The 20536-nt window shown below is 44.1% G+C and overlaps 1 protein-coding gene across 2 annotated transcripts in view; it reads right to left on the reverse strand.

The window, feature by feature from the left end:
* The window catches only part of LOC117419668 (uncharacterized), a 116685-nt gene that overhangs the window by 48054 nt on the left and 48095 nt on the right, over positions 1 to 20536 (reverse strand). For both annotated transcript variants that reach the window (XM_058991248.1, XM_058991247.1), the window contains exons 4-15: positions 16929 to 17045; positions 13781 to 13813; positions 13621 to 13682; positions 12565 to 12677; positions 10284 to 10353; positions 9672 to 9744; positions 6530 to 6597; positions 5692 to 5789; positions 4453 to 4653; positions 3736 to 3833; positions 3435 to 3512; positions 2952 to 3026 (exon numbers count right to left, since the gene is read on the reverse strand). In XM_058991248.1, the coding sequence (XP_058847231.1) occupies positions 2952 to 3026; positions 3435 to 3512; positions 3736 to 3833; positions 4453 to 4653; positions 5692 to 5789; positions 6530 to 6597; positions 9672 to 9744; positions 10284 to 10353; positions 12565 to 12677; positions 13621 to 13682; positions 13781 to 13813; positions 16929 to 17045 (1086 nt within the window). The remainder of the gene's footprint in view (positions 1 to 2951; positions 3027 to 3434; positions 3513 to 3735; positions 3834 to 4452; positions 4654 to 5691; positions 5790 to 6529; positions 6598 to 9671; positions 9745 to 10283; positions 10354 to 12564; positions 12678 to 13620; positions 13683 to 13780; positions 13814 to 16928; positions 17046 to 20536) is intronic.

The raw sequence follows: 20536 nt of genomic DNA on the forward strand, positions 1-20536 counted from the left end.
TGTTCAAGTGAAGTGTGTAGATTGTACAAGTGAAGTGTGTAGATTGTGTAAGTGAAGTGTGTAAGTGAAGTGTGTAGATTGTGCAAGTGAAGTGTGTAGATTGTGTAAGTGAAGTGTGTAGATTGTGCAAGTGAAGTGTGTAAGTGAAGTGTGTAGATTGTGTAAGTGAATTGTGCAAGTGAAGTGTGTAGATTGTGCAAGTGAAGTGTGTAGATTGTGTAAGTGAAGTGTGTAGATTGTGTAAGTGAATTGTGCAAGTGAAGTGTGTAGATTGTGCAAGTGAAGTGTGTAAGTGAAGTGTGTAGATTGTGTAAGTGAATTGTGCAAGTGAAGTGTGTAGATTGTGTAAGTGAAGTGTGTAGATTGTGTAAGTGAATTGTTCAAGTGAAGTGTGTAGATTGTACAAGTGAAGTGTGTAGATTGTGTAAGTGAAGTGTGTAAGTGAAGTGTGTAGATTGTGCAAGTGAAGTGTGTAGATTGTGTAAGTGAAGTGTGTAGATTGTGCAAGTGAAGTGTGTAAGTGAAGTGTGTAGATTGTGTAAGTGAATTGTGCAAGTGAAGTGTGTAGATTGTGTAAGTGAAGTGTGTAGATTGTGTAAGTGAAGTGTGTAAGTGAAGTGTGTAGATTGTGCAAGTGAAGTGTGTAAGTGAAGTGTGTAGATTGTGTAAGTGAATTGTGCAAGTGAAGTGTGTAGATTGTGCAAGTGAAGTGTGTAGATTGTGTAAGTGAATTGTGCAAGTGAAGTGTGTAGATTGTGTAAGTGAAGTGTGTAGATTGTGTAAGTGAATTGTGCAAGTGAAGTGTGTAGATTGTGTAAGTGAATTGTGCAAGTGAAGTGTGTAGATTGTGCAAGTGAAGTGTGTAGATTGTGTAAGTGAAGTGTGTAGATTGTGTAAGTGAAGTGTGTAAGTGAAGTGTGTAGATTGTGTAAGTGAAGTGTGTAGATTGTGTAAGTGTGTAGATTATGTAAGTGAATTGTGCAAGTGAAGTGTGTAGATTGTGCAAGTGAAGTGTGTAAGTAAAGTGTGTAGATCATTCTAAATGGTTCTTATAAAATATTGTTTTACTTTTACTTTTTGCAGCTGTTTTAAGGTGATTTCTGAGGTCAGGAGCTTCTCTTCATTCTAGTTATTTTAGTCTATGATACTGTGAAGTATCTTTATATTGGTAATATTGTGTAGATTGTACAAGTGAAGTGTGTAGATTGTGCAAGTGAAGTGTGTAAGTAAAGTGTGTAAGTGAAGTGTGTAAGTGAAGTGTGTAGATTGTGTAAGTGAAGTGTGTAGATTGTACAAGTGAAGTGTGTAGATTGTGCAAGTGAATTGTGTAAGTGAAGTGTGTAGATTGTGCAAGTGAAGTGTGTAGATTGTGTAAGTGAAGTGTGTAGATTGTGCAAGTGAAGTGTGTAGATTGTGTAAGTGAAGTGTGTAGATTGTGTAAGTGAAGTGTGTAAGTGAAGTGTGTAGATTGTGTAAGTGAAGTGTGTAGATTGTGTAAGTGAAGTGTGTAAGTGAAGTGTGTAGTTTGTGTAAGTGAAGTGTGTAGATTGTGTAAGTGAAGTGTGTAAGTGAAGTGTGTAGATTGTGCAAGTGAAGTGTGTAGATTGTGTAAGTGAAGTGTGTAGATTGTGCAAGTGAAGTGTGTAAGTGAAGTGTGTAGATTGTGTAAGTGAATTGTGCAAGTGAAGTGTGTAGATTGTGCAAGTGAAGTGTGTAGATTGTGTAAGTGAAGTGTGTAAGTGAAGTGTGTAGATTGTGCAAGTGAAGTGTGTAAGTGAAGTGTGTAGATTGTGTAAGTGAATTGTGCAAGTGAAGTGTGTAGATTGTGCAAGTGAAGTGTGTAGATTGTGTAAGTGAATTGTGCAAGTGAAGTGTGTAGATTGTGTAAGTGAATTGTGCAAGTGAAGTGTGTAGATTGTGTAAGTGAATTGTGCAAGTGAAGTGTGTAGATTGTGCAAGTGAAGTGTGTAGATTGTGTAAGTGAAGTGTGTAGATTGTGTAAGTGAAGTGTGTAGATTGTGTAAGTGTGTAGATTGTGTAAGTGAATTGTGCAAGTGAAGTGTGTAGATTGTGCAAGTGAAGTGTGTAAGTAAAGTGTGTAGATCATTCTAAATGGTTCTTATTATAAAATATTGTTTTACTTTTACTTTTTGCAGCTGTTTTAAGGTGATTTCTGAGGTCAGGAGCTTCTCTTCATTCTAGTTATTTTAGTCTATGATACTGTGAAGTATCTTTATATTGGTAAGCACCAGCACCATACAGTGCACAGCTGTGTACTGCTAGCAATACTGTACAATAGGAATAGCTGACCACTAGATATGAACTGGCTCCTCTTCTATAAAGACACTTTAGCTAATCTAGGCTTTGTTACACATGTCTATAGCAGGCAACTAAATCTGAAGAGCAGCTCCTGAACTTGTAGCCACGGAACCTGAACACAGACTTATTAAAAAATGACAAACGCCATTGAATTCAATGAAAGTCCAAACATTTGCTAATGTATTTAAGTTTCTTTGGCTCTTTATTTTGTATGTGTTCTTAACCATTGCCTCTTAGTTTCCTAACTCACATTTTTTTTGTCATGTTAATAGTGTCACCATAATATTTTTATTATTTGTTTATTTAGCAGACGCCTTTATCCAAGGCGACTTACAGAGACTAGGGTTTGTGAACTATGCATCAGCTGCAGAGTCACTTACAACTACGTCTCACCCGAAAGATGGAGCACAAGGAGGTTAAGTGACTTGCTCAGGGTCACACAATGAGTCAGTGGCTGAGGTGGGATTTGAACTGGGGACCTCCTGGTTACAAGCCTGTTTCTTTAACCACTGGACCACACAGCTTCCTAGAGCCAATATTTGACCTGAGAGTGAGCAGTCTGTGAGCAAGGTGTAATGATCCTGTAAACTGTGCTGAAGCATCTTTAAAATCACAGGAATGGAGACACTGACCGTGAGCTCGTTCTGCAGCACAATATCTGCCAGGTTCCCATCTCTGTCCTCACTCAGGGAGGGGCTGGAGTTCCGCTGTCAGAGGAGGTGGTGGAGGAGGAGGAGGAGGAGGAGGAGGAGGAGGAGGAGAAGGAGAAGAAGGAGGAGGTGAAGGTTTTCGTATGACCATAATGTAAAGCTAGTGAAAGCATCGTAGAGTGGCAGTAAAGTGTCTCTTTTACTGGACACACTCGTAATGGAAGTTGTCTGAGAGAATACTGCTTTGTACCAAACATGAAGACAATATCTCAACGTGCGCTGTCCCTATCATGCAGAAACCTACAAAGTCATGTGACCTTAATATAACTCTTTTTAAAACTTAATTGTGTAATTCAAGCAATCTGTTATGAATGATTAAGCAGTTCATCTCGTCTCCTGTAGCACAGTATCAGAGTGTGTTCTTGTGAACACTTAATGATAACAACAATAATAATAATCTGGTACCAGTTCAAAGCTCATTAGCATTGTCTTCAGCCTGTCGATTTCTTCACGCAGTTCTCTGATCAGCTTCACACTGGCGTCCTGAAGGAGAAAGAACACAGTTCCAATGTGACCCCACTGTGGCAGTCAGTGCTGTAACACCCTACCCTTATACATGCTGTCCTATGACAGTGAATGCAGGAAAGCAGCCCCCGGTGAACACTGGGATTCTCCACCAATCCACATACCTGGGACATGCACCCCCACTGTATATAATAACCACTGAGAACAAAGCGGTGCTCGGCTCCAGCCCCCCTGAGCTCACCTCGTTGACCTGGGGCTTGTTGACGATGCTGCAGGCGTGTGATGCATAGCGAAGGGTACTGAGGGTATCACTGTAACTGCTGCTGGATGGGGAGATCGCTGAGGAACACAAATCAGCATTACCATTATTACAACTATATTGAGCGTTATTATATAAATACTTCTATAATACAAGCAAAAAGCAGCCGATAGGAGCTGCAGATAGCTGCAGAACACTTTCATTCTGGTTGTATACTTCAGAGAGTAAGCGGCTGCTTTTTTACCACCCCCTTATGTTTAGTGGTTTTGCAATCATGAGTCTGTCAAGGTGCTTTCACTGGAGTTCAAAACCTCTTCAGAACTAGACATGGCACGGACAACTGTTCTTCATTTTACTCCAAAACCTCTGCATTGGTGCTGCCAAAACTGGTACAAAATGATATCAGTCTTGACAGTCACTGTTGGGGTAATATGAAGAACAAGTGTCCAACACAGTCACTGCATTGGTAGCACATCGATCATATTTAGGGTACCACTGAACCTGTGGGGTGGCTTTTTAATTAAAATATCTCGCACATATTTAAAGAGGAGACAATGATCTATTCAGGGTGGGACACCAGGATATTTAGTGAGCCCCCCGCCCCCCAGCCATTCTGTTTCTGGCTGGTGACATCATCATTTTGACCACCACTGTATCCATGCTATTTAGAGAAGACCTCCAATAAGCAGCAGCACTCACTGGCCACCATGACGGTGTGAGAGTTGCCTCCGAGGCTCTCCTTGAGCAGCCAGGTGAGAGCGGAGTCTCTGTAGGGGATGTAGCAGTGCCTGCGCCCGCTGCCTGACTGGGAGCTGGACTGGCTGCCCGTGCTGCTGCCCTCCCCCTCGCTGCCCATGCTGCTAATGCTCTGGCAGCTGCTGAACATCTGACAGTTCTGGGCTGTGGAATCAAACACACACACATTCCTCTTAACACTCGGATACAAAACACACTCCACAGTAACAGCAGTGTCACACTCCAGACAGGGTTGCAAATCAGGGGACATTTATGCAGCCCTCTAAAGGTTTGGTGGGATTTGGATTGGTTAATTTTTTTTAAATACAAAAGGTGTAAATTGTGACCATAAAGTTACTGGGTTCTCTTGCCCTGCTTGCACCCCGCTGTACAACATCTGAAATTAGAGCACTTAATTCACTTGAATCCTTTGGAAAGACATTGCAATATACCCTTTAGTGTAGGCTGGCTATATACTGTATAACACAGAAGTAACAGTAAAGACAGCATGGCCCTGGTTAAAATGAGTTTGACACCCTGTACTAACATCCAGTTTTCTTCATGGGTTTTGATTGCAGATTTTGAGGTTCGCTCCTCAACCCATTTCATCTCTCAGTTTGCATGTTTTCCAGGCTTGCTTTCAGGGAATCTCTTACACTTACACTTCCTAGGTCAGTTCATCTTAACAGTGTCTTTGGGGTCGATTTAGAGTCATTAAGGGAATCAGCTGGCTGGTTAGTGACAGGAAAGAAGGCATAGTAAAAGGTCAAGCTACCAGACACTGCTGTGTTTTGTTTCTGCTCAGTTTTGTGCTCATGTTGTGTCACAGTTTGGTATAATAAATGTCACTGTGTTTCAAGACTGCTCATTTCAGTATGGCAGGGCACTGTATATTTACTGTATGCCCACGTGAGTCCTGCCAGGGACTGGGAAATGCATGACAGGTATGAATTATGGAATTATTTCACCAGCTAGAACCTCTTTAAGGTTAGGCTCCAGCTGTGTACTGTGAGTTTCCAACAGGCTTCCCTGAGAGCTGGAGTGGCTGTTCAGAAAGCAGAGCCCTGCTGGGATGCCCTACCCACCTAGAGTGGAGAGGACGATGCCCAGGGTGACCAGCGACTTGCTGGGAGGCCCTACCCACCTAGAGTGGAGATGACGATGCCCAGGGTGACCAGCGACTTGCTGGGAGGCCCTACCCACCTAGAGTGGAGATGACGATGCCCAGGGTGACCAGGGACTTGTTGATGTTGGCGCCCTCTGTGATGCGATCCCGGCAGTAGTTAGGATCCGCCCTCTCACTGCAACAAACACAAATTCAGAGGCACCAAGAAGTAATGATAGATACAGCAAGCACAGCTTAACAACATCACCAGCTGATTGAATCAACTGCATATTTTTTTTGTATGTCAATGAGCTGTGTTGATCTTGTGATGTCATAGGGACACACAACATCAAGGTCTTTCTCTTGTTGCCTGCTCTTTGGTATGTGAATTCTACGTTTTTGTGACCTTACATCTATTTACATAAAATTGTATTTGCCCCGTTCCTGCCCAGTTCTATATGCTGTGTTGGACACCCCTGCAGCTTTGTGTATCTTTTTGTTCCTTGTTTTGTCACAACAAAATATGCCATGAAGAGAAGCATTCCAGAAAATGGCTTTAAAAAGGTGCTGACGATGAAGGCTGTTTGATAAACTCATCAGTATTGAGGTTACAGTATGCTCAGGTGATATTCCGTTCAGCCACATGGGGGCACTGCAGTGTTAGAAAAAAGCACCACTAAAAAAACAAAGTGAAGCAGACTGCCCTACTGCATACAAGTGCCAATTTCCCTGATAATAGTGTGTAAATTACACCTTTACAATCGGTTAATTGGTACTTGGGAAAATACTAAGTGAATGACATCCCATACTACCAGTGCATAATGACTGGAGTGGAACTGTGATTACTGGCACGTGTGCCATATGCTGTGAGGCAGATCTGGAATAAGTGTGGGTGTGACCCTCAAATAAAGACGCTGTTACAACACAGTATCTTACCTCCCCGCCAAGTCCACCAGGTTAATTTTACTGATGATTTCAGAGGGCAGGTTGTTCTCCAGTATGGCCTAAATACAGAAATAAAAATATATATTAAGAATAGAAATAATAACAAACACATATAACTACCTCTTGTCTTATTAAATTAGCTCTAACCACTAGCCCACACTGCCTCCCAGCCCCTCAGCTCTAACCACACTGCCTCCCAGTCCCTCAGCTCTAACCACTAGACCACACTGCCTCCCAGCCCCTCAGCTCTAACCACACTGCCTCCCAGCCCCTCAGCTCTAACCACATTGCCTCCCAGTCTCTCAGCTCTAACCACTAGACCACACTGCCTCCCAGTCCCTCAGCTCTGTCCACTAGACCACACTGCCTCCCAGTCCCTCAGCTCTGTCCACTAGACCACACTGCCTCCCAGTCCCTCAGCTCTGTCCACTAGACCACACTGCCTCCCAGCCCCTCAGCTCTGTACACTAGCCTAGGCCACACTCCTCACAGTCCCTCAGTAATGTTGTTTTTTGCAGAATGTTTGTCAGCTGATTACTTTCCATGTACAGAAGTAGCCTTAAAAGCAACATTTGCTACACAGTAGCAGTAGGAGGGTCTTCATCTGAAATGAAAAATCTAAATTTCCAAATCAGCAAATAAAAAAATTAATTGCAAGCCAACTCTCACTCAAGGGGATTTGGGGACAATAATATTTCCGTCTATTCAATCCCTTCTGTGTAAAACGCAAACAGTCAGATGGCAGACTGTTTACTGAAAGACAGCTGACTGCCCTCTGTGTATAGCAATCCCCACCTGGCAAATCAATGCAGTGAAATGAATGGCTGATTCCAGTGCTATGATGGATGAAATGAAAGAAAACAAGCCAGATGAACTAATAAAAGTATACAAGGTATGCTGAATCGATAGGGCTCGTCTGTGTGTGAATGTGTGTTCACATCTGAAATACTTCATATACAGTATCTCTCGTCTGCTGGAATTCAAACTCCACAGTCCAGTGTACAGAGTATCTGAATGCTGGGTTTGATTTAGTGCACAATTTCCAGAGCCAAGTGAGAAGCCAAGTTCCTCCAGAGCCAAGTTCATTTTTTTCACAAAAAACAAAAACGGGTAAAATTACTGAAGTAAATGAGGATCTCTTTTTTTTTGTAGTTAGCTAACCTCAAGGTATGGGGAGCATTCATTCTGTCTTTAAATTAAATTGAATTTATTTTAAACACTACGGCTTGCTTTATCTCCATGTCTGTAACGGTTTGGAGCAATCCCAACACATAATACAACAGAACAGGACAGGGGCCTTCATTAGCAATGGTGTAGAGCCATGGATAACAATGAGAGATTGCATCACAAACAGATGTTCCTTAATGTTATACATGTTGGAAACAATGTCAAAATGAGCTTGTGTCATTCATATATATATATATATATACAGTATATATACAGTACACAATGCTTCCTCTTAAACTTGCAAAGCCACTTACATCATTCATTTTGAATTAGTGTTGTTTGGATAAATATTGCTTGGTTGGGGTGCAATACTGAATGTATTCTGATGCCCCCAGTGATGTTTTAATAATGCCCTAATGCTGTATTCCAAACTTGGCACAGTTCAGTGGTTCATAGAACAATGATGGAGAGGTTCACAAAGTATGTTAGGAATTGAGCAGGAAAGAATGGGGAGGACACAGATTATCACTCTACTCTGATGGGACCAGAGCCAGGCAGAAGAATTGGAATCCTGTAGACCAGGGGTCCTGCAAGCACGAGGGCCACATGGGAATCAATCCAAACACGAGGCCACATGGGAATCAATCCAAGCACCAGGGTCACATGGGAATCAATCCAAGCACGAGGGCCACATGGGAATCAATCCAAGCACCAGGGCCACATGGGAATCAATCCAAGCACCAGGGCCACATGGGAATCAATCCAAGCACGAGGGCCACATGGGAATCAATCCAAGCACGAGGGCCACACGGGAATCAATCCAAACACGAGGGCCACATGGGAATCAATCCAAACACGAGGCCACATGGGAATCAATCCAAACACGAGGCCACATGGGAATCAATCCAAGCACCAGGGCCACATGGGAATCAATCCAAGCACCAGGGCCACATGGGAATCAATCCAAGCACCAGGGCCACATGGGAATCAATCCAAGCACCAGGGTCACATGGGAATCAATCCAAGCACGAGGGCCACATGGGAATCAATCCAAGCACCAGGGCCACATGGGAATCAATCCAAGCACCAGGGCCACATGGGAATCAATCCAAGCACCAGGGCCACATGGGAATCAATCCAAGCACGAGGCCACATGGGAATCAATCAAAGCACGAGGGCCACATGGGAATCAATCCAAGCACCAGGGCCACACGGGAATCAATCCAAACACGAGGGCCACATGGGAATCAATCCAAGCACCAGAGTCACATGGGAATCAATCCAAGCACGAGGGCCACACGGGAATCAATCCAAGCACCAGAGTCACATGGGAATCAATCCAAGCACGAGGCCACATGGGAATCAATCCAAGCACCAGGGCCACATGGGAATCAATCCAAGCACCAGGGCCACATGGGAATCAATCCAAGCACGAGGCCACATGGGAATCAATCCAAGCACGAGGCCACATGGGAATCAATCCAAGCACCAGGGCCACATGGGAATCAATCCAAGCACGAGGGCCACACGGGAATCAATCCAAGCACCAGAGTCACATGGGAATCAATCCAAGCACGAGGGCCACATGGGAATCAATCCAAGCACGAGGGCCACATGGGAATCAATCCAAGCACGAGGGCCACATGGGAATCAATCCAAGCACGAGGGCCACATGGGAATCAATCCAAGCACGAGGGCCACATGGGAATCAATCCAAGCACCAGGGCCACATGGGAATCAATCCAAGCACTAGGCCACATGGGAATCAATCAAAGCACGAGGGCCACATGGGAATCAATCCAAGCACCAGGGTCACATGGGAATCAAGGTTAGCCCCCCACCCACTTGCAGTTATTTCCTATACTGTAGGTCACATTTTAGCACAGCATGACAGAGGGTTAGCAAGTTTAACTAGTGGGAATGGAAAGGTTACAGTGTAGTCTGGTGCTGGCATGCAGGCTCTGACCTGAGTGTACTGGATAGTGAATATGGCGTGGGAGCGGCTGCTGGCATCATGGACATGGGTGGCAGCAGTTATTCTAAAACAGGAACAAAACAAAACAAACACAACTCAGACACACCAAACACAACAGCAGCACGGACACCAGAATGGCAAAGGGTTCCTTCTGTGGAATGTTACATTTCTCACACTGATACTACTGCAAAAGGAAATATAGTTTGAAAACAAAACTGTGGTTGGGAATTAGGAAGCAGTGCCGCTCAGTGTCTGATTTCATATTTCTGAAATGGAACTGAATTAGGGGAAGCTTTAGGATTTCAATACAAACGCATATTGGATGGAGATGGATTTCATGGTACAGGTATGCCACAGGATAACAAAACAAACACATTGGTAGACTCCCCTGGGGTAGGGAAATAATTATGCATTACCAATGATTCCTTCTTCTCACAAATCAGATCACTGGATAAAGGGGTCTCCATTGGTCCCTAACCTGGCATTGGAGGCACTGGGAATTTGAATCTTTTAGTAAGAACTGTTGCTTCTTCCAGCATTTGTTAAAGTATTGGTGTTCTATGTGGAACTGCTTTCAATGCAAGCTCTCCCTTTCCCACCTACCTGTTTGCTATTCCCTCGTCCAACAGATCCACCACTTGCTTGTAGTCTGAAACTACATGTTGGGACAGGCCTGGAGGAAAACACAGAGTAGAGAGATTGCTATGGGTTCCATACCAACCAATAAACAGAACTCAGACCTTCGACCTGATAGAGACACACACCATCATCCATACAGAACCATTAAACACGCAATAGCCCTGGAGTGCACTGGAGTTTGAGATCTGTCCTCTAAATCACTGCAGGAAGAGAGAATCTGTTCCGTACCACATCATGGATCATTATTGTTATTGCTGTGGGCAATAATCCTAACACTATCAGCGCACTAGAGGGGCCATTTTGAAAAGAGCTTTGAAACAGACTAAAGTTAGAAGTGTAAAAAGTTGTCAGGTTGTTAACAATGAAAAGAAAAATTACAGGTATGTTATTTAAACAGTTGTAGCAACATGTGGGAATGTGTAATGCTATATTTTGATGAGTGGACAGGTACCGAATTACTGTAGGCAATTCAACATCTGTGAAAGCATGAGCTGAAAGCAATAACATTAACATCCAAATAACAATATCATGAACTTTGCAATTGGAACCAACTCCCCAGCAATGTTGTTGAAGCTGACACTCTGGGATCCTTCAAGAAGCTGCTTGACGAGATTCTGGGATCAATAAGCTACTAACAACCAAACGAGCAAGATTGGCCAAATGGCCTCCTCTCGTTTGGAAACTTTCTTATGTTCTTATGTTCTTATAGCTTTTTAGCTTTCCACTGTAATATTTACACGTGGCCTCTTTTCAAATGGTAATATTAAAAGACCAATAACCAAATCTGAATATCCTACGCATTACCTCTTATTAGCTTCAACCAATCACTGCCCGCTGCAGTTGTGCTGAAGATCCTTTTTCTGTATAGCTTTCAGATCAATTCAAATGCAGCATTGTGTAGTATATAAAAAAAACAATCTGCATACTGTAGCTGCATTAAGTAAAATAAACAAGCGATCTTCAGCACAATAGAAGAGGGAGAGCGATGAGTCTTACTGTCTTAATATTTTGTTACAAAGAAACACAAACGTAACACGAGACAACCAGAGACCCTGCTTTTCAATGTGAACATGGAGAAACCCAGATCAGCATTAACAATGGCATGTGTGCTGTTTCTGTGTTTCTACTCCTCAGCCTTTGTTTTCTTATTTCCGCATGGATGACTGGCATGCTGCCAGCCTACCGCACCCTGTCATGAGTTAATGAACCCCCCTAATTGCAAACCAGTCCATTTTCCACCTACATGTGCTGGTTTTCTGCTTCTGTGATTACTTGATATTCCCAGAACAGAAGCCGATTAGGGAAGGGGAATCTGATTATTACACCTCTCCGACTGCAACCCTCTTCACATCATCGCATCTGCACTACTGCATGCTGATCGCAGAGAGTAAAGTGGGGAGTCAGTTAAGCAGGTTTTCATATCTGGTAGATTCAATTCACAGGCGTGTTTATATCCTGAAGGAACGGCACACACAAAAAACAATGCAGTAACAGCACCAAACACTTAGATGCTGACCAGATTACTAAAAGCTACAATTCAAGCAACTGGGTATGAGTATGCAATAGCACAGTAATCTTAACTAATGTGTTCTTCTTTGAAGCTTTTCCTTGAATATGTTCTCTATGATTGCGACAGGATGCTCTCAGGCTAAATCATTTCCAGTAATTAAATACACAGTGTTAGCATGTGGGTCGGCCTTTAATTTGTCTTCTGTTGTGTAAAAGGGATGAGTTTGAGCATGCTGCACAGTCACTTTCAGGAGATCTATGAAGTTGTACAGAATGCCTATATGGTGCATATAGGTCATTTGTTCTTTGTCTGCGGAGCAAATAACACACGAGTGTGTCACAAGGAAATCATCCCCCTTGAGACCCGCTATTAATAAAACCAATTTCATAAAGCCAGGAAGCACCCCCCTCCAGCCTGTTAATAATCTTTCACTGAATTTGGCCACAACACAGCTTCCAAGGGGATGATGTCACTTCCTCAGTGCTGTCCTGCCCCAGGACCCCGAAGGAAGCCTGAAGCTTTTCCAGGACGAGGATGAAATGTGGAGCAGGGAGGGACTGCAGTTAACTCTCTCTCTCGCACTGCCTGGGAATGCATGGAGCAGGGAATGCAGACCTTAACTCTCTCTCGCACTGCCTGGGATCGCATGGAGCTGTTTCAATAATAGTAATGAGTTGTGTTGCAGTCTCCCTGCCTCCCTGCAGCTCTGCAATCTCCCTGTCTGAGAAGTCTCACCCTGAACGTAGGGGCCCTTCTCAGGGTGCTCCCGAACCCGAAGTGTGAAGGGTTTCTTCTTGTCAGGGCGCTGGAGCAGGTCCCGCACACGCTCATTGTAGATCTCGAGAAAGCTGGGAGATAAACAGTTAGAAATGACTTCTTAAAAACACAGAACTACAAAGTACTGACTGTTTATCTAAAGTGAAGACTAGTGCTTAAAGCTGAGCGACTGGGAGGGAGGCAGTGTGGCCTAGTGGTTAGATCTGAGGGACTTGGAGGGAGACAGTGTGGTCTAGTGGTTAGAGCTGAGGGACTGGGAGTGAAGCAGTGTGGTCGAGTGGTTAGAGCTGAGCAACTGGGAGGGAGGTAGTGTGGCCTAGTGGTTAGAGCTGAGGGACTGGTAGGGAGGCAGTGTGGTCTACTGGTTAGAGTTGAGGGACTGGGAGGGAGGCAGTGTGGCCTAGTGCTTAGAGCTGAGGGACTGGGAGGGAGGCAGTGTGGTCTAGTGGTTAGAACCGAGGGACTGGGAGGGAGGCAGTGTAGTCTAGTGGTTAGAGTCGAGGGACTGGGAGGGAGGCAGTGTGGTCTACTGGTTAGAGCTGAGGGACTGGGAGGGAGGCAGTGTGGCCTAGTGGTTAGAACCGAGGGACTGGGTGGGAGGCAGTGTGGTCTAGTGGTTAGAACCGAGGGACTGGGAGGGAGGCAGTGTAGTCTAGTGGTTAGAGCCGAGGGACTGGGAGGCAGCGTGGTCTAGTGGTTAGAGCCAAGGGACTTATAATAAGGCTTTTAAAGTAAAGTAATTAGAGCGGAGAGCTGCAGTGCAGACTGGCACTATGGGTTGTTCTGTATCCAGTTTTATGCCGGAACATTGAAAGGCAGTGGTGCACTAGACCATGGGTAGGTATTGAAGTCTCAATTGAAAGGCAGTGGAGCACTAGACCATGGGTAGGTATTGAAGACTCAATTGAAAGGCAGTGGAGCACTAGACCATGGGTAGGTATTGAAGACTCAACTGAAAGGCAGTGGAGCACTAGACCATGGGTAGGTGTTGAAGACTCAAGAGACAGCTCCTACCTGACTTCCACTCTGCAGGAATTTTGTCCTTCTGGATAATCATCAGCCCTGGAAAACAGAGCCTATGGAAACAAAATATGTTTTAATATTTCAGTATATTTTTCATTAAAAAATCAATGTAAAAGATACTGCAATAAAAGTATTTGTGATGAAGCAATACCTCACATATCCTGGGGGTTAACCCTAAAGACACCTGTTAAAGAGAAGGATGAAACTGTTACATTCAATATTTCACATACTGTACTAGCCTTCCAAACTACGATTGTATCTGGATATAGGAAAGACAACTCCACTCAGCAGAAGAACCTAATACATCAATACCCATTAATTTGTATTCAGTTTAAGGCACAGAAACTACTGAAGTAGTTACCTAGGGTAGTCTTTCTGTAAAATAACCCATATGAGCTAAAGCTCTGTAAATATGGCCAGGGGTCACTTCTACTTCTTTCTTTAAATAACTGGAAGTGTTTGTGGTTGCATTTCAGTTTGCTTGCTTTCCAAACACTAGACAAAACATCACATAATACATGTACTGTGATCTTTGGTTATCTGGTGTTTTGTGATGGGTGTCTCTTGTACTCAGCTAACTACTATTAACTATTGTAGCAGGGTGATTGCCCTGCACGTGTGTATTTTAGTGTGGATATAATTTGTATGGGGAAATGGGTTTATTGCGTGTCGTTTTGGAGTTGATTTGTTTAATTGAATTATTGTTTTACAGACGGGCGCTCGATTGAGATTTGCTGCCTGCTAGGCTTGGTTGAGGGGAAGGGCAGCAGGTGATTGGCTGTGCTGGACCTCAATCAGCAGGTGGGCGGGTCTTGACCGAATGTCCGTCAGTTCAAAAGCATCCACGGGAGATGGTTCGAGGCGACTGCAACGCCATGCCAGAGGGGAGCGGCGTATACTCTGGAGGAGAGGGTCAGCTCTGCAGGAACGACAGCTACGCAACCCTGAGACTGCAAGCGGTGCTTGTGAAGGCAATGCCCAGCCAAGGCCGTATGAAGCAGCACGAGTCGTTGTATGAATACCGGCTCATGAGTAGGTTAGTTAGGGGATTGTGATCCCATGTGATGTATAGCGAGGGTTCCGTAGTGTAGCCGGTTCCTGGAGCGGGACGCCTCGTTTTAAGGCTAGCGCTCGCCCTCTGGGGCACCTTTTATTTGTAGTTTTTGTGTTTTTATTTTGCCTTTTGTTCAGCTTGCTGTATGTGTCCTCTGTGCGTTACCATGGCTGGTAACGTCACATAACCACTTTTACTTTCTTTTCTGTTTGTATTAATAAATCCTGCGCGCCTGTGCCGGCGTTTCAACTTCACCACCCAATGTCTCTCTGTGTTGCTTGAACAGCGGTGATCCACGCACGTGACGTAAGACCCGGTCACAAATACAGTGCCTTGCGAAAGTATTCGGCCCCCTTGAACTTTGCGACCTTTTGCCACATTTCAGGCTTCAAACATAAAGATATGAAACTGTAATTTTTTGTGAAGAATCAACAACAAGTGGGACACAATCATGAAGTGGAACGAAATTTATTGGATATTTCAAACTTTTTTAACAAATAAAAAACTGAAAAATTGGGCGTGCAAAATTATTCAGCCCCTTTACTTTCAGTGCAGCAAACTCTCTCCAGAAGTTCAGTGAGGATCTCTGAATGATCCAATGTTGACCTAAATGACTAATGATGATAAATAGAATCCACCTGTGTGTAATCAAGTCTCCGTATAAATGCACCTGCACTGCGATAGTCTCAGAGGTCCGTTTAAAGCGCAGAGAGCATCATGAAGAACAAGGAACACACCAGGCAGGTCCGAGATACTGTTGTGGAGAAGTTTAAAGCCGGATTTGGATACAAAAAGATTTCCCAAGCTTTAAACATCCCAAGGAGCACTGTGCAAGCGATAATATTGAAATGGAAGGAGTATCAGACCACTGCAAATCTACCAAGACCTGGCCGTCCCTCTAAACTTTCAGCTCATACAAGGAGAAGACTGATCAGAGATGCAGCCAAGAGGCCCATGATCACTCTGGATGAACTGCAGAGATCTACAGCTGAGGTGGGAGACTCTGTCCATAGGACAACAATCAGTCGTATACTGCACAAATCTGGCCTTTATGGAAGAGTGGCAAGAAGAAAGCCATTTCTTAAAGATATCCATAAAAAGTGTCGTTTACAGTTTGCCACAAGCCACCTGGGAGACACACCAAACATGTGGAAGAAGGTGCTCTGGTCAGATGAAACCAAAATCGAACTTTTTGGCAACAATGCAAAACGTTATGTTTGGCGTAAAAGCAACACAGCTCATCACCCTGAACACACCATCCCCACTGTCAAACATGGTGGTGGCAGCATCATGGTTTGGGCCTGCTTTTCTTCAGCAGGGACAGGGAAGATGGTTAAAATTGATGGGAAGATGGATGGAGCCAAATACAGGACCATTCTGGAAGAAAACCTGATGGAGTCTGCAAAAGACCTGAGACTGGGACGGAGATTTGTCTTCCAACAAGACAATGATCCAAAACATAAAGCAAAATCTACAATGGAATGGTTCACAAATAAACATATCCAGGTGTTAGAATGGCCAAGTCAAAGTCCAGACCTGAATCCAATCGAGAATCTGTGGAAAGAACTGAAAACTGCTGTTCACAAATGCTCTCCATCCAACCTCACTGAGCTCGAGCTGTTTTGCAAGGAGGAATGGGCAAAAATTTCAGTCTCTCTATAGAGACATACCCCAAGCGACTTACAGCTGTAATCGCAGCAAAAGGTGGCGCTACAAAGTATTAACTTAAGGGGGCTGAATAATTTTGCACGCCCAATTTTTCAGTTTTTTATTTGTTAAAAAAGTTTGAAATATCCAATAAATTTCGTTCCACTTCATGATTGTGTCCCACTTGTTGTTGATTCTTCACAAAAAATTACAGTTTCATATCTTTATGTTTGAAGCCTGAAATGTGGCAAAAGGTCGCAAAGTTCAAGGGGGCCGAATACTTTCGCAAGGCACTGTATATACAAGAGTTGTCATCTTTTTAACTTTAGGATTGCTCTTTTTGTTTAATGGTATGCCAGCTGTGCACAGTATAGGATGTACTGAACTCAAATTTGGACAAATTCTTATCAGTGACTTTTTGACTTCTCATATGTGTGGTACAGAAAGAGAAGTACAGAAGAAGGAGAAAATGAGAGAGAGGGAGAGAATAAAAGGGAGAGAGGCAGCTTAAGAACAAAAATAAAAAAAAGAAAAGAGAAATAACAAGGCAATACAGCCACCCCTCCACAGCCCCCCCTGTGAGAGACCCAGCCCTTACCGGTGTTCCCATCATGGTGTAGGTCTTCCCCGAGCCCGTCTGCCCATATGCAAACAGACACACATTGTAGCCCTTCACAGCTCCAGACAGCACTGAAGTACCAAGGTCCTGAAACACCTGCCCCAGGAAGAAACACACAGACCCTCAACATCACAGCTGTGTGGAGCAGAGACCCTCAACATCACAGCAGTGTGGAGGACAGAAACCCTCAACATCACAGCAGTGTGGAACAGAGACCCTCAACATCACAGCAGTGTGGAGCAGAGACCCTCAACATCACAGCAGTGTGGAGGAGAGAAACCCTCAACATCACAGCAGTGTGGAGCAGAGACCCTCAACATCACAGCAGTGTGGAGCAGAGACCCTCAACATCACAGCGGTGTGGAGCAGAGACCCTCAACATCACAGCAGTGTGGAGCAGAGACCCTCAACATCACAGCAGTGTGGAGCAGAGACCCTCAACATCACAGCAGTGTGGAGGAGAGAAACCCTCAACATCACAGCAGTGTGGAGCAGAGACCCTCAACATCACAGCAGTGTGGAGCAGAGAGACCCTCAACATCACAACAGTGTGGAGCAGAGAGACCCTCAACATCACAGCAGTGTGGAGCAGAGAGACCCTCAACATCACAGCAGTGTGGAGCAGAGAGACCCTCAACACCACAGCACTGTGGAGCAGAGAGACCCTCAACATCACAGCAGTGTGGAGCAGAGACCCTCAACATCACAGCAGTGTGGAGCAGAGACCCTCAACATCACAGCAGTGTGGAGGAGAGAAACCCTCAACATCACAGCAGTGTGGAGCAGAGAGACCCTCAACATCACAGCAGTGCGGAGCAGAGAGACCCTCAACATCACAGCAGTGTGGAGCAGAGAGACCCTCAACATCACAGCAGTGTGGAGCAGAGAGACCCTCAACATCACAGCAGTGTGGAGCAGAGAGACCCTCAACATCACAGCAGTGTGGAGCAGAGAGACCCTCAACATCACAGCAGTGTGGAGCAGAGAGACCCTCAACATCACAGCACTGTGGAGCAGAGAGACCCTCAACATCACAGCAGTGTGGAGCAGAGAGACCCTCAACATCACAACAGTGTGGAGGAGAGAAACCCTCAACATCACAGCAGTGTGGAGCAGAGACCCTCAACATCACAGCAGTGTGGAGCAGAGACCCTCAACATCACAGCAGTGTGGAGCAGAGACCCTCAACATCACAGCAGTGCAGAGCAGAGAGACCCTCAACATCACAGCAGTGTGGAGCAGAGAGACCCTCAACATCACAGCAGTGTGGAGCATTTTTTAAACTCTAACCACTAGACCACAATGCCTCCCAGTCCCTCAGCTCTAACCACTAGACCACACTGCCTCCCAGTCCCTCAGCTCTAACCACTAGACCACACTGCCTCCCAGTCCCTCAGCTCTAACCACTAGACCACACTGCCTCCCAGTCCCTCAGCTCTAACCACTAGACCACACTGCCTCCCAATCCGAGCTCTAACAACTAGACCACACTGCCTCCCAGTCCCTCAGCTCTAACCACTAGACCACACTGCCTCCAAGTCCCTCAGCTCTAACCACTAGACCACACTGCCTCCCAATCCCTGAGCTCTAACCACTAGACCACACTGCCTCAAGCACTGCTGAAATGTAACCACGGGAGTTGCAATTAATAGCTCAGCAGTCCATCAATTAATAGAGTGGCTTCACCTTCAGGTCATGTACCTTGGTGTTTTGCCCAAGTGTGTACAGCAGCATTTCTCATATAGCCCTCATAGTAAAGTATGTGGCTCAGAGCCAGCCCTGGCTCAATTGTTTCCTGGGGAAATGTTTTCTTAAGGGTCAGGAAAAAACAGCGCTGCTCTAAAACTTAAGACTTATTTTGCATGAGTTGTAATCACTACTAGACAATGTCTTACTTAGTGCAGAGTGTAATAGTTCATTTTTATATTCATTAATAGCAGTTATTATAATACAGTTTCATTTCTCCTATAATTGACAGATGAATCGTTCAGTACTAAAGGAATTTAACATTTTGCCAGTAGTTAGTGAGACTGTGAATGTTCAGTTCTCCAATGCCAGCTTTTAGAAAAAAAAGAAGTGACATATTTTACAACTGAAAGTATTATTCTGTTATCACATATTACAATCAATAAGACAAATACATAGTGTATCACAATCACTAGTGTATCTGCACTAAACAGTGGACCATCAGTATTTGCTGCCAGGAAACAATTCATTAAACACAATAAAACATTATCCTGTCCCCAGCAGTAATGAGCTGTAAAGGACTGCAAAATAAACAAAAGATGAGGACTGCAGCACCTGTTTTTCAATATCAGGAAACTGTACCCTAGGTATAGTGTCCAAATAGAAACATCCACAGTGAAGATTAGGAGCTAGATCCTGGGTTTGATCAGTCCTTAATGCCATGTTTCCATCTGCACCACGAAACCAGTCTGTAAAACTCGTTCCAATAGCAAAGTGGGACTGCCACCCATTCCATCAGCAGTCTACAATCTGGTTTGCAACCAGTATCAAAGGGCTACAATCACCAGATATTAACAGAGTTGCATCACAGGTGAATGTACAGTATGTATTCTATTTACAAACACTATTATTAACCCAATTCATTAATCCTGTACAGTAGAACACTTTGGTATAAGATGGGTTTCAAAATGACAAGAGGCAAGTCTTTCAGTTAGAAAAAACAAAATGTGAACCGCAGCATCAGAGAAGCAACAATTAATAAATCAAGCGATTATTGATTGCCATGGCATTTATTTGGAGATCGATTTATTGCCCTGGTGTCCTATATGGAGTGTAACGCATCACATCACTAGATACCCAATAGCACAATAGTTTTCTAAATATAGTAATTGTATAATAATGTGCACACATGGATCTTTTCCGATTTCATTTTTTCTGCTTCTTGCTGTTGAATAATAAGTGTTCTGTTTTGATTATTAAATTGTTTTCTGATTACAGCAGCTTGCAGCTCTCTCCACCCCCTCATCTCAGGTGTTATAGTACAGAGTGCTTCCTCACAAGACACTGATGAATACACTGACGGAAACGCATGTCTGCTTGTGTCATACCTCCACTGAAATCCTCAAGGACTCACCTCACTGATTGCCTAGTGTGGGGCTGAGAGTATTTCAGTATTGTGCAGACTTGAGCTGGGGTGCAGCATACCAGGCTACAAAAACAACACTACCATGGCCAGTTTATGTACACCTTATACACCCAGATACAGAGAGGCGGTCTCCAGGGAGCACTGTGAAACCACAACACAACACAACTCCATGAACACGGATATGGAGCCACGACAAGGCAATGGACATGTGTGTCAACAGATTGGTCTTTCCATTATATCTCATCCAGGAGTAAGTTCTTAAACTAACAGTCTGTTAGCTCAATATATTAAGCATTAGTAGGAACCTTTTTTTTTACTTGACTTACTGGGAATTTAATTATAGTTTTTAAAAAGTATCAGATAACAAACACTTCGATAACTATACACAGTTTTGACAGGAATATACTTTGAAGTTTTAGGAAAAATCTGAAACTTTTTTACACTTGAAAAATGTTTAAAAGTTTAAAATCTAAGT

This window comes from Acipenser ruthenus, chromosome 18 (genome assembly GCF_902713425.1).
Source record: "Acipenser ruthenus chromosome 18, fAciRut3.2 maternal haplotype, whole genome shotgun sequence".
NCBI lineage: Eukaryota > Metazoa > Chordata > Actinopteri > Acipenseriformes > Acipenseridae > Acipenser > Acipenser ruthenus.